Genomic DNA, 14382 nt, shown 5'->3' with positions numbered 1-14382 from the left:
GAGGTCATTTTCTAGACTACCATCAACATGCTTCCACCACATCCTAACTTTTTTGTAGTCAAACCCAGGATCTATGGACATAATTAAATCACAGGAATAAAAAAACAACCACGACCCAGTGTCTTGACCAGTAAAAGCATAAACTTCCCCACCCCCGTAGGTCAGATTTGGATCTTTTGTTGCAAAACGGCCATTAGTGTAAAATATTAGCTTAAATGTACCCATCCCCCAAAAAAAAAACAGTGAAAACGACAATAAGCATTGGACCCACAATGAACATTTTTTATACCAAACCAAGATTTATAAAAGGAGAATCTGATAATAGACAACTGGACCTACCTCAGATTCAATGTCGAGAGACCACAAGCTTTCACCTTTCTACCCTTGTTTGGGACCACAAGACTATCGTGAGAAGCAAAATGTAGATTCTGTAACCATAACAAACTTAATCAAGTTAGCATAAGTACAACGAAGATTGTTAATGTTGGCGAAAATGAATGGAAGTGTGGAGAGCAACTTCACCTTCTTTTGGGAAAAAAAACCCTAGCAGAGAAATTTGGGAACACAAAGTATAAAGAGGAATGAAGAGATTGTAATTTTAGGGTTTTTTACTAAGTTAATCTTTGAATTGACAACTCAACATATGTTATTTAAAAAAATTTTAAAAAAAATGCCAAATCATGGTCCACGTAAGCGCCTGTTAAGTGAAATTGACGGCAGAGTTGCATAATAAGGACGAAAAAATATTAGAGGGACCATTATTTAAACAAAAATATTAGAGGGACTAAAACTATATTTTTGGATATTTACAGAAACCTAAAACATATTTCACCCTTCATTTTAAATTGAAATATAATTGTCATTATATATATAAGCAATTGTTATATCTATTAAGAGTTAAAAATAATTAGAGTCTGTTTGGTAACACCCAAAAAAGAGCTTTTAGCTTTTAGCTTTTAGCTTTTCAGCTCACATTAATAAAAAAGCTCTGTTTGGTAACGCTATTTTAGCTTTTAGCTTGTAGCTTTTTTACTAGCTTTTAGCTTTTTTTTCAAAAGCTATTTGAAGTAGCTTTTGAGCTTGTAGCTTTTAGCTTGTGACTTTTTTTTCCATTTATACCCTTATTATTTTAACAAAATATTATTACCCTTATTAATTAAAATGATCATTTATGTCATTTCGTATTTATCAGCTAATGAAACAGCTAATTTACCAAACCCTCATATTAGCTTATCAGCTATCAGTCACCAGCTAAAAGCTACCAGCTATCAACTACTAGCTATAAGCTACCAGCTATCAGCTACCAGCTAGTTTTACCAAACAGAGTCTTAATCTCTTATATGTGTTTTCTCCTAGCTACTAGTTAAAGATAAACGTAACATGATGATAAAAGGCTGCGTGATGCTTTTATGTCCTAGAGCAAAGCAATAGCATCATGGGACTTGAATGAAATAGAGAATAAGAGAGAAGACAAATTGGAAGCATAACATAACATCATAGAACAAACCCATTAAGGAAAGTGTGGAACTTGAAGCTAGGACCCATTTGATGATGACATTTTCAGCCATCATCTAATTTCCAAACTTCATTACTCACTGTATTTTATACTTAAGCCAGTTTAATAGAATTAGTTTGAGGTGAATTCTAAGACTTGTGAAGGTAAGTGAGTGAATTGAAGGCAACACACCTCAACTAATCAAATGTCTTTGTCGTTACTTTGATAGGTTCCAAGTGCTGGCGTCGTGCCTATCATCTATAAGATTCTTGATTCTTTAATATTTACTTGGCACATTTTCTTACCTCCTTTTTTTTCTTGTCACATTCACATTTGCATAAATGGAAATTGTGAAGTTATGTAATAGGGTTTATCTTTTTTATTTTTAACTCAACAAAGAGGATATATATCATGTAACGATGTTTCTGATAGGTGGGCCCTCCCCCTGGATAGAGAGAGTAGTGAGTAACGTACATAGGTGAAGGCTCGTATATGCTCTAACCTTAACCTTAACCGTTTTGGCTTGTTGTCGCTCAAAGAGAGAATAAAGGCAAGTTAAAGAAAAAAAACGTGTCGCTAGTTGCCACTGTGTGTGCTCCCTGTGTGTGTCAGAAATCAGAGTGAGTATATCCAAAAACAAATGGCAAATGCAATGCGAAGAGAACTATTGAGAATTGGTAATTAATAGTTTGAGTATTCCTTCCTTATGCTAAAGTGATTATCAACTCGATGTATCTTAAAGACGGGTTATAGTATCGTTAAAAGTGGGTTATAGTATCGTTGAAGACCTGAAGGTCGGATTCTTTATAGGGACAAAACTTCTACTTCCTCGACCTCATTTTTTAAAGAGGTCTGAGTACATGGTGTCAAAGAAGTTGTCGCCATCAATAAGTATTATGGAGACATCGAAGTTGGCGATTATTGTTGATCAAAGAAAATATCTCGTGTGTGATTTCTCTTATCTTTTCGCTATTACGAAGTCAAAGGATTGATCTCTCTGGGCATGTGGTTGAAGTGCTTTCGTCCTTCTTATTGATGTTATTCAAAGCTTTGTTTTTCCTCGAAGCGCCTTCCGAGATGAAAGTGATGTATTGGTGCTTCCCGTTGTGTCCTTCTTCCTCCCCGCTTCTTATATCCTTGTCTTTGTCCATTCCACGACTTCAATAATTTTCTTAAGGGGTTGTTTTTTATTTGGAGAGCCTTACCGACCCTTCTTTTCTTCCTTGGTGCATTCGGTCAATTGCCCTTTTTTAATCAACCCTTCAATTGCATCCTTCATATGAATGCAATCGTTTGTGTTTTAGTTATGACTCTTATAGAAACTACACTACTTGGTTTTATTTGTCTGGGAAGAATCTTTGACCGAATATGGGTTCCTTAGCCTGACTTCTTTGAACTTCGTATATGCGCAATGTTTCTTTCTTACCTTGCGTGAATCTATTGACCATGACCATGGTTGTAAGATGCCTCTTTCTAATGATGAAATGGATAGTAAAAGTTTCACATGGGTTGGTCCAAGAGTCTATACTCTCATTTGGGAGGCATTTGTACTAGGATACGGCAAATCCGATCAGAGTTAGTGTAAATAGCTTGTAGTTCAAGGCTCCACGAGCGCAGTAGTAGTTTAAACGCTCATCTATGTTCTTGAAGTGTTCATTGGGATCTCTAATCCTATCGTAACTTTGGAGCTTAGGTGGTTTATCAAGAGATCTTCAGATCTTGCTATCCAGGATGCGAGCGGATAGGGGATTTTTCTTCCATTGGCCCTTAATATGAAGGTCTTCTTTGTATTTTTCCCTCCTTCGAGGGTGGTGGGATTCAGGAGAAGTGTTGCTACCTCTTTCCCCTTCGGGATTAGGGGAATGATTATGGGGCATATGATGTCGTCAGGGGCTCAACGACTTATTGATCTTCTTTGTTAAGGGATGACAGTTTGGTTCCTTTGTGAATCCACCTCTTGTACAATATCGTTCTTTTGATTGGCATGGTGTATACTTTCTTTAATCTAGAATAATATCTCTAGTAGGACCTTAGAGTTCTGATGCAACACCCTATGGTAAACATTGTTTAGCAGGTCATTACCCTTTGTAAGTTAAGGTTAGCCTGCAATATTTAAAGGTCGAGAAGCATTTTTATTCCAGGAATTGTAGGTAGTCATAGAGGTATGAGTGAAGGTTCTCCTTGGTGAAACTGTGGCAAAGATCCAATGAATAGAATATGTTAAAATGCTCCTTAATTTTCCCTAGGTTTGACAGGGTCTTGTGGCGAGGGAACTAAATGAGAAGTCACCAAAACTTGATCGTTTTTCCCTTTAGGAGGAGGTGATGGATCTCTGACAACCACAGTAGTACAATGACAACATGTCGTTGAACGGTGGGACAAGTAGCTTTGGATGCCACCATTGTCGATATATCTGATGGAGGATCGGAAGGATACGAGTTTGAAACTCGATAAAAGTGATTAGGAAATATAGATATGTATTTCAATTGAAGGAGATCGATCTGAATTTCTAGCAGAGGAGATTCAAATGAATCTGTAACACCCTTCTAAAACCCCGCGGAAAATTTAACAATAATCAGAGTAAAACATGGAAAGGGCATTACAACTTCCAGATAATTAAAACAATACTCATGTCATGCCATAAAAGAGAACGTTAAACCAAAATTATCCAGATTAACATGTTAACACAGCGGAAAATATCTTTAACATCTGAATAATGAAACAACCAGAGTCATAGACTCAAAATACCACCATAACAAAACACCCAATTAGGGCTGGCAATGAACCAAACGAACTCGAAAATAGTTCGAAACTCGATTCGAAAATTAAATCGTTGAACTAGGTTCATGAACCAAATGAGCTGAGTATGAGCTAAAAACTAAGTTCGTTAACTAAATGAGCTGAACTTGAACTATACATAGTTCGACTCGTTAGGTTCATGAGTCAACTCGATTATATATGAAATAGATTATATTGTCTTAAGAGTAGGTTTAAATATTTGCCCTAAATCTTAGTATCATATTTTATTTTAATCTAACTGTTTTAATTGATAACTTATATTCTCTAGTGAGCAAAATATTTCTACAAATAATTATACAAATAAAATTAACATCATATAAATTCAAATATTATAACTTTTATTTTATTTCTATATTTTTTATTTAAAAAATATTAATTTAAAATGTCAAATATATATGTAAAAAAATAGAGTTTAAAAAATTATTTTTAAGTCTGTGAAATAAGCAAGTTGAACCTAACAAGATAAATCTAACGAGCTGAATCGAGATGCTCATGAACTTCTAACAAGTCGAGTTTGACCTGAAAAAAAGTTCGAGATAAACTCGAACTCGAACTCAAACTCGGCTAATTCTTAATGAGTCGAGTTTGAGCTGGAAAAAAAGTTCGTCATAAACTCGAACTCGAACTCGAACTCGGTCAATTCTTAACGAGTCAAACTGAGCTGAGGCGAGTTCGACTCGACTCGACTCATTTCCAGCCCTACACCCAATGATAAGAGTTTATCAAGTAACTCTAAATAACGTTCCCAGTGTTACACGACCAGAGCATGACACGTACCCAACTGACTCTAACGAATTACTTGACGAGCTAATCCTCACCAAGTACAAAAGCTACTCCTCAATCTGAAAAATAACAAAAGTAAGGGTGAGTCTCATTCACATTTAACCAATGTTATAAGATATAGATAATAAAATGTCAATCACATATTATTCACCCAATTACAGTTACGACCAGATTCACAACAACACAATTAGTCACAATAAATACACAATCAACACATATTATAACATTGGACAATCTTCCATTCATGTTATAATAACACAAGTAGCCTAATGCAATGCAACTACATGCATGTGGTACCAAACATGGGATAACCCATCTCACCGATCCACCATCGTCAAGGATACGGCAACACCCACTCACTAATTCCACACAACGGGAATTAGCTACCACTGATCCACCATCGTCAAGGATCAACCACATAATGATTATGAAATGCATGCATCAACCATAACATGCTCGTCATCAACATTAATCAACCAGATGTCATAATCATCAACCAACACAACAATCAATAGCCACACACGGTTTATGCTATCCTCAACCATAACAAACACATATTTTACATCGACAATATATGTATATCAACCACCAGTTACAATCACGACATCGCAACAGATAAAATATTCACCATTGTACCTGTACGCATAAACTATCACCACTAATTAAAATCGAGAGTTTTAATATAAAATCGATTCACGAATAAAAACACCATTTTATTATATAAATCATTTAATTAGCTTCGCTATGCTCGAAATGGCACCAAAATCTGACAAATGGATCAAAAGTTACGACCTTCAGAATATTTTTCAAAAATTGCATGCAGTGCGTCGACGCATAGAACCTCTACCACTCTCGGGTAAGCGCACGCTGACACTATAGGTCGACGTATACTGACACTCAGGTCGACGCATGCTGCGTTTTATGCAGAATTTTGCTGCAATTCTGACATCCTTCCCCTCTCAATCTCAGTCCAATCACGCCATAATCATACCCACATCAAAACATCATCCAGTGACATAATATACCATAATTATAACACATTTTAAACACTCAATTAACATCATACATGATCAATACAACCAATATTAACTAATTCCCCAAAACCTAACATTCCACAACCTAAACATAACTCAATTGATACAAACAACATGTCCAATCCATCATACTACCTATAATCCCATAATAGAAGATAAATGGAAGAGTCCCCCCTTATCTGAAGGTTGATTCTTCGCTCTTCCTCTCTTCGCACTTCTCCGCTTCTCTGTTCTTTCACGTTCAGACTTCTCTTCTTTTTGGTTCTATTCCTCTTTTCTCACAATCCTTTATTTTGTGAAAAAAATATAAAACTATTCCAATTAGTAATAGGGCCTCCCAACACACCCCCTTCTTTACTAATCACAGCTTAAGCTCATTTGTTTAATTCTCAATAATTCCAAATAATCCCCATAATTAAATTAAATTAAATTAAATTACGAAAAATACGGAGTGTTACAAATCCATATAGGTTTGATCGTGTAAATTGTAGGAATCAGAAGTAGATTCCTACATACGACATTAATGTTCCATGGTGGAACTAGTGTTGATCGAAAGTAAGGGTTCATAGTTTATTTTATTGGAGAAGGGGTTGATCTGCAAGGTTATCACTTTAACGCTCAATTCAGTATGAGAGTGAAAATAGTATTTGAATGAGAAAGAATTTGAATACTTATGAAGTCGCACAAATCCATCTTTAAATAAGAGAAATGGTTGACAACTAAATGTGTGTGACAAAACATATAATGGAGTCAGTCATCAAATTGATTTAGATGGTTGTCATGATATTTGTGTGCGAGATTAATTTCTATAAGGAAAGAAATAGTCTAATTAAACATTTGCCTTATGAGCCCGCATAAAACTATATATATATATATATATATATATATATATATATATATATATATATATATCAAGAATGCGCTTGGTGTAAAGTCTTTAGGATGCGTGTGTCCAATGTCAAATAGAGTAAATAAAGAGAGGAGAAAGGAAGACATATTTTGAGATAATGGGATAAGTGGTTTAAAGGACGGGGGATGCTTTTGAAAAGTGTAGTGAAGAAAAGCCTTATTTAGTGGTTACACAATTGGGTATGTTCATGTTGTGTTTGGGTATTTTTTGGGATGAGTTACCGTGATAGAGAATGAGTATGATATGAAAGTGTTGGTTGAAGAAAAGACTCCTAATTTGATGAAATGGACTGAGAGATTTATTGTTGACCCTATTGTCAAGGGACTTACACCAAAGATTTAGAGACTTGTTAAGCTTTCCAAAGCTCTTCAAAACAAATGGAGAGTTGTTATTGGTAAGGAACATAATAGAAATGCTTGGCCAAATAATGTTATTGTATGATGAACTTGTTGAAAAAAATAAAGTTAAATACGTGGATTTGGTCTCGTTTTTTCAGTTGTCATTCATTATTTAACTTTCTTTTATCTTTCGTCTTTATATGGTGTCTTCGGTTCCATATTAAGTTACTATTTTAGTAGTGAAAATATATCATCTTGAAAATGGATTCTCTGAAGTGAATGATCACTGCAACCAACGATCTTAATCAATGATGAGGAACTTATGGATGAGATGTTGAGTTTTAAATTAGTCTGAGGTATAGAGCACTAGTTTCAGCATTTAATTCGAATTATTTTGTAACACAATATGATGTTAATATTACTATTTGTAATTTCATTGCATGTAATATGGTCGATGAAGTGTCAACTTTTTTTTTTACCGCGATGAAGTGTCAACTTAGTTGTAATAGAAATCTGAAGGCATATAGTTGTAATGATTTCCCCATTCTTGATTTTTTTAAAATTTAAAATATGCTCAGGCAAAATTGCTACGCGCTTTTCACGTGGCAACTAGTTGCGAAATAGACACATGCGGTGTGTTTGCTCATGTCGCTAATTTGTGTTTTGTAACGTGATATTTTTGTTTATTGCGTGAATGTCACATGGCTAATGAGTGCTTTTTTTTAGTGATATCATTCACACTGTTTGTGTTTATGCATGTTTTTTTTTTAATAAGCAATGATATAAGATATCGCACTAGGGGTGCAACCCTTACAACAAGAACTCTAAATAGAGTTGAAACAGTTTAATGGTAAATTGTACCAATCATAAAAATTAGTCCAAGAAGTGGAATCGCTATTACACAACCATCTCCAAGAAAAGAACAAAATATTGGAAATAACCGCTTCAAAGCTAAAAGAAGCATTATAAAAAATAATTGCATTTTTCATTAGGCAAATGCACCAAATTCGAGCTAACCAAATTAAATTTAATTTAACTCTAGTATTGACTTTTCTCACCTTTTCTTGAATGCAACCAAATCTTTTGAACTCTTCCAATTTAAACTCCAAGTCATATTCCAACCAAGTGTAGATTCTATGCATGTTAATTGTCCAACATATCTTACTTGATGTGCCGAGTCTTGCTTTCTTTATAACATACACACTTTTGGTCTTGTTCTGGGTTGAGATTTATTATCATGTAAGTATCGTTTTGGTGCATTTACACTATGATTGGTTTATTTTATGTGATTTTCTTCAAGATTGTTTCGTTAGTCTAATTAGTCATTTAAAAAATTGAAATTAAGTTAAAAGTTTCGTGTGTGTATATATATATATATATATATATATATATATATATATATATATATATATATATATATATATATATATATATATATATATATATATGCGCGCGCATTATCTATTAAGGGTTAAAAGTAATTAATTTCTTATTTGTCTTTTCTCCAAGCTAGGTAAAGATAACGTAACATGACGATATAAGACTGCGTGATACCTTTATGCCCTTGGGCAAAGCAATAGCATCACATATGCTTAACATCATAGGACTTGAATAAAATAGAGAATAAGAGAGAGGGCATAACATAACATAACATCATAGAACAAACCCATTAAGGAAAGTATGGAACTTGAAGCTAGTATCCAATTGATGACGACATACTGAATAAACCATGTAATTAATTTCCAAACCTCCATTGAAAAATGAATGTGACACCAAACTCAGTTCAAGACTCTCTATACATTAACTTAAGCCAGTTTAATAAAATAAGTTTAATGTGAATTCTAAGTCTTTACATTGTTAGAAAGTGATTGAATTGAATGCAACTCACCCAAATCAGCCACCTATCAACATATCAAATGTCCTTGTCATTGATCTGCTAGACTCAAAGTGGTGCCGTCGTGGCTATTCCCCCACTTTCATCTATAAGATTCTTGATTCTTTATACAACTAAATAATATTATTATTTTCATCTCTCCTTTTTTTACTAATCATGTGAAGTAATTTAGTACTAGCTAGTGTGAAACATTTATTTATTGGTTAATCTTTTTATTCTGAACTCAACAAAGAGGATTGTAACCATGTCTCTCTGGTAGTGGTATATACTAAGTGGACCCTCCCCTAGAAAGAGAGAACGTACAAAGGTGAAGGGTCATATATGCTCTAACCTTAACCGTTTTGGTTTGTTGTCGCACAAAGAGAGAATAAAGACAAACTACAGAAAAAAAATGTGTTGCCAGTTGCCACACAGTGTGTGCTCGCAGTGTCAGAATATCAGAGTGAGTATATGCAAAACAAATAACAAAACGTAATGCAACGTAGTAGCAAGCAATGAGAGTGTTTTCTTGTTTGTACGTACTATGCTAGTGAGTGACTCTGTGAGTGCTCCCACTTCTTCTTTCTTGTCCTATTCATTCTTCACTCCCGTCACGTATTTCCATTCCTTTCTATTCTTATTCTTATTATTCCCACTTTGCCCTTCTTGTATATCCATAAAGGGTAGGCAAATCGGTCATTTTACGAGAAACACAATCATGTCAAGTATTATATAACAAACAAACACACTCACTCACTCTCATTCTTCAGTATTTGCTCAGAAACTCTTCTGTTTAATTTCTCTCTCTGAAATATGGCAGACCCTTCAACCATTTACGAGTTTCTGAAGCAGCAGCAACAACAACAACAACAACCACCAACCTCATCATCTTCAGCTTCACGACCTAGAAAATCAGCAGCACCACCAACAACGAGAACTTTCCAATGCAACTTCTGTTACCGCAAGTTTTATACCTCTCAAGCTCTTGGTGGTCACCAAAACGCTCACAAACTTGAACGAGCTGCTGCAAGATCAAGAACCATCAACCTCAACAACAATGATGTTGTCTCTCTCTCATCATCACCTCAACCACCACAACAACAACCACCACCACTACCGACTCATTTTTCACTCATCAATGGCTCCAACATCTCCAACTCCAAACCCTTGACTGTGTCTGAACAACTTGAACATGGTCATTTCTTTCATCATCCTCATCCTCATCATCACTCTTATTGGCAACAGTTCGAAATGGAGTCGTTACAGTTTCAAACACATCATCCTCATCCTCATCATCACCATGTTGCAACAACAACAACAACAAACACTCTTCCTATGGTTCATTTCAATCCTTCTGCTGCTTCAACTTCAACTCATGCTCACCATGTTTTCTCCAACAATGCGGCTTCTGCTTCTCCACCTCAACTTGTTGATGCGTCTGACCATGTCAATCTTGACCTCACACTTCACTTGTGAAAGTTTCCATTTTTCTTCCTATCTCTTTATTTGTTTTTTTTTAAGGTTTGTTAAGGTTTTGTCGTTTGTTTTTGTTTCAAACAAACATTATCCTTTTCTCATATGATGAGAAAAGAATCTTAGGGTTTAGTGATGTTCTAACTTCTAAACTGTTGAGCTGTTTAGTTCAGATCTTAATCTACTATAATGTTACTAGTTTTTTTTTTTATCTTTTATTATTTTATTTTTATGGTTATTTCTGTTGTTTAGATTAAGCTGAATGAGTTAAAAGAAAATTTGCATTTGTTACATGTGTACTCCATTTGATTTAATGAACCATCAATCGCTTTAACAACAAATGTTGCACGTCCATCAAATTCTTTTGGATGATTGATTTTGATGGGATAGAATAAGTTGAGAGAATTAATGAATATTCACTATGTTTTGTGTGTTACCACTCTTTCCATTTTAGCATAAGAATTGGTAATTGAAATTTAATGTGAAAATATACATGACATGAGAACATGAAACCTAATGGTTTGTAATCAATTTTAAAGTGGATTCCTACTCAGAAAGAGAATGTGAAAAGACCTTGGTGTTTTGATCTTTATGCTATTAATGTTTAGTTTTGTTAAAGCCTAAAGAGGGACCCTAGACAATGTAGTTCATTGTTGTTGTGAAGTTATAGCTACTAGAGGACGATAACATTTCGAAAGAGGTGTGCTATATTTGAAACTTATTGAGAATAACTCAATGTATTCCAACTCCTTACTAATAGTACCAAACAAACGAAAGAATAAGTTTGTGAAATATTGATATATATGTTGTAATGAATTCTCACATTTTCAAGTTTTTAGGGTATACGGTTAGATCATGAATGTATTGGATCACACGATGATGTCTTTTGTTTTTCTTTACATACATAGAAGTTTGTGAATATTTTTAGAAATCAAACCTTTTTATTTTTTGTGAAAAATCTAAAAATCATTGAAATGGGAATATTTTAAAAACTGGACCGCCGGGAGTTCAAATGGTTAAGGCTCAATTAATCTCAAATTCATAATCCAATGAACTCAAAATATAAAATAATTCACATGCAAAGAGCACGGTAGATTCTCCAATCTCCACTTCCTAACCACGCAAGTCCACCTCACGCCGTCGTGAAGGAGATCAGCACCACCGTTCAAGATCATTAGTTTTAAACTACAGTTGTTTCTAGTTCCTGAGCAGAATAGAATAGTTGCGCCGTCTGTGTGAATCGACTTTTGATTCCCGCAAAGTTTCATCTTCAGATCAATCTCGAACTGAAATCTGATCTGTAACAGCAGCAAAAGAAGCAGAGATAGTAACTCCAGTAATCATGTCCAAGATCTTCAACACATCTCCTGAATCAAGCTATCATCAGATATCACCGATTGACAAATTTCGTGATATTGTGTCACCAAGCACATGTCCTTCGTCAGGTTGCTTTATACTTGTAGTTGACGCTGGTGTTCGCCAAAGTAAAGATCGATTGGAATTAGGATTTCTAGATCGCAAAAAGATCAATGAAATTCAAAACTTCAATCTGCCTCTAATTCTTGCGGTCACTAGCGTTGATTGCAACCAAACCCGATTTCTTATAGATGAAGACATCCTCTACACATAAACAATGGATTTGTGAGGTATCCAGCAAGTAGATTTGAGTCCCTATAGTGGAGGAGATCTCTTAGCGCTCAACAATTCGATAACTCGTTCTGAAGAAGCTACAGGTCTGATAGTGACTACTGGAGAAGGAGCGTGCGAAAGAAAGGAAATCCTCAACTTTCTGGTAATACCGTGTCAGAGCGCTTGCAGAGGTATCCTAGGGATATCCTTCCTAGAGGGACTAGATGCAGTAGCATCCCAAGTCCACCTGAAGGTAACTTATCACAACGGAGAAGGAAGTTCAGTCACAATGAACACCGATGTGGATGAGGCTAAGCGGATCAAGGAAATCATCCAGAAGGAACTTCTAGAGTCGGTTGTGGCCTCAAAAGTAGAAATAAAAGGAGATCAGGAAGTTTATGATGCGTTAGGCCAAGACTCACGCAAAGACGAGGTTCGACCGATGCTAGATGGTGATTTCGAGTCCGTCCAACTTAGGGAGAATCCTACTAGGTTAATGAAAATAGGCGTTGAACTTCCTTTGGACGTAAGAACCGCCATGGTTGAATGCCTCTAGGATAACACTGATCTTTTTCCTATAACCTCACATGAGATGCATGACATTGATTCTAGCACATAGTGTTCCAGCGGTTAAATGCGGATGTCGGTGCTTGCTATGTCTCTCAACGTCGGAGGAGGAAATCCCTGGAAAAAGTTGAAGCCACCACTAGCACAATTAAGAGCCTATTAGATTCCAAGTTCATTGCTGAAGCCAAGTATACGGAGTAGTTGTCCAACATTGTTTTAGTAAAGAATTCCTCAGGAAAGTGGAGGATATGCATCGATTACACCATCTTAATAGAGTGTGTTCAAAGGATTCTTATATGCTCATAAACATTGAAAAACTCGTAGATAATTCAACCGGTTATCAAATTTTTTTCTTTCCTAGATGCCTATTCAGTGTGTAATTGAATACCTATGATTGGACCCGACCGAGTAAAGACAACCTTTATAACCGAGCAGGCCAATTATCAGTACAACTTTGTGTTCTTCAAGATAAAGAATGTTGGCGCGACCTACCAAAGAATGATTAACAACATCTTCCAAGAAGAAATAAGGGAGGCGCTAGAAGTGTATATGAACGATATGATCGTAAAATCTGGTCGGGAGGAGCTTCACGCTCAACAATCAGTGCGTTTCAAGAAGGTCCGACAATATGATATTTGACTGAATCTAAAGAAGTACACTTTCAGGGTGAGGGCCAAAAAGTTCCTAGGGTTCTATTTGACGGAGCGAATAATCGAGGCGAACCTTGATAAGTGTGAAGCCATAATCCATATGAGCTCATTGACATTGAAAAGGGAAGTTCATAAATTGGATGGTATGTTGACTACCTTGAACAGATTCATTTCAAAATCTGCACAACGCACCCTTCCTTTTTACATACTATTAAGGAAAAAGATTGATTTCAAATAGATAAATGGTTACGAAGAAATGTTTGAATCTTTGAAAAAAACTTGGCCACCCCCTGATACTTACCCGACCACTTCTAGGGGAATTGTTTTAATGTACCTAGCTATTGCTGAAGAGGCTGTAAGCGCCGTTTTGATTGGAGAATCTGATTTCCAACCAGAGCCATGCGTACTTCATCTCGAAATCCCTATAGGGGAAGAAATGTGGTACCATAAGATCGAAAAGGTAGCCTTGGCATTAGTTACAACATCATAGAAGATAGGATGATACTTTATCGCACATTCCATAATAGTTGAGACAGATTTACCTCTAAAGCATGTGGTATACTAACTGGATCTGGTCAATCGTCTAACATATCGAGCCATCAGTTTTTTTGAATTTGAAGTATCCTTCGAGGAAACAAATGCTTTTAAAGCCCAATTGTTTGTCAACTTCCTGGCCGAGATGACTCTAGTGCCCCCGGAGCTAGACCACTCGTGGTTGGAATTCCCAGATGGTCCGTCTAACAGGAGGGGAAAGAAAGCATGTGTAATTTTAGAAAATAGCTCTAGGTTAGTTGTGGAAGTGAGCCTAAAAGTTTGAGTTCCTGACCACCA

At 35.7% G+C, this 14382-nt stretch overlaps 1 protein-coding gene across 1 annotated transcript; it reads left to right on the top strand.

Annotated features, from left to right (window-relative positions):
- The first annotated feature begins 10045 nt into the window (after nucleotides 1-10045).
- On the top strand, nucleotides 10046-10708 carry LOC131626965 (zinc finger protein GIS-like). The gene has a single exon (XM_058897798.1). The coding sequence runs from the start codon at nucleotides 10046-10048 to the stop codon at nucleotides 10706-10708; it is 663 nt and encodes a 220-aa protein (XP_058753781.1).
- The last annotated feature ends 3674 nt before the right edge of the window (nucleotides 10709-14382 follow it).

The sequence above is a fragment of the Vicia villosa genome, unplaced genomic scaffold (genome assembly GCF_029867415.1).
Source record: "Vicia villosa cultivar HV-30 ecotype Madison, WI unplaced genomic scaffold, Vvil1.0 ctg.000339F_1_1, whole genome shotgun sequence".
NCBI lineage: Eukaryota > Viridiplantae > Streptophyta > Magnoliopsida > Fabales > Fabaceae > Vicia > Vicia villosa.
Note: the sequence above shows the minus strand (reverse complement) of the source record. Positions and strands in the feature narration are given on the sequence as shown.

Bases quoted from the DNA above. Each gene is read 5' to 3' on its own strand.
- LOC131626965 (XM_058897798.1), top strand. From the start codon at position 10,046: ATGGCAGACCCTTCAACCATTTACGAGTTTCTGAAGCAGCAGCAACAA.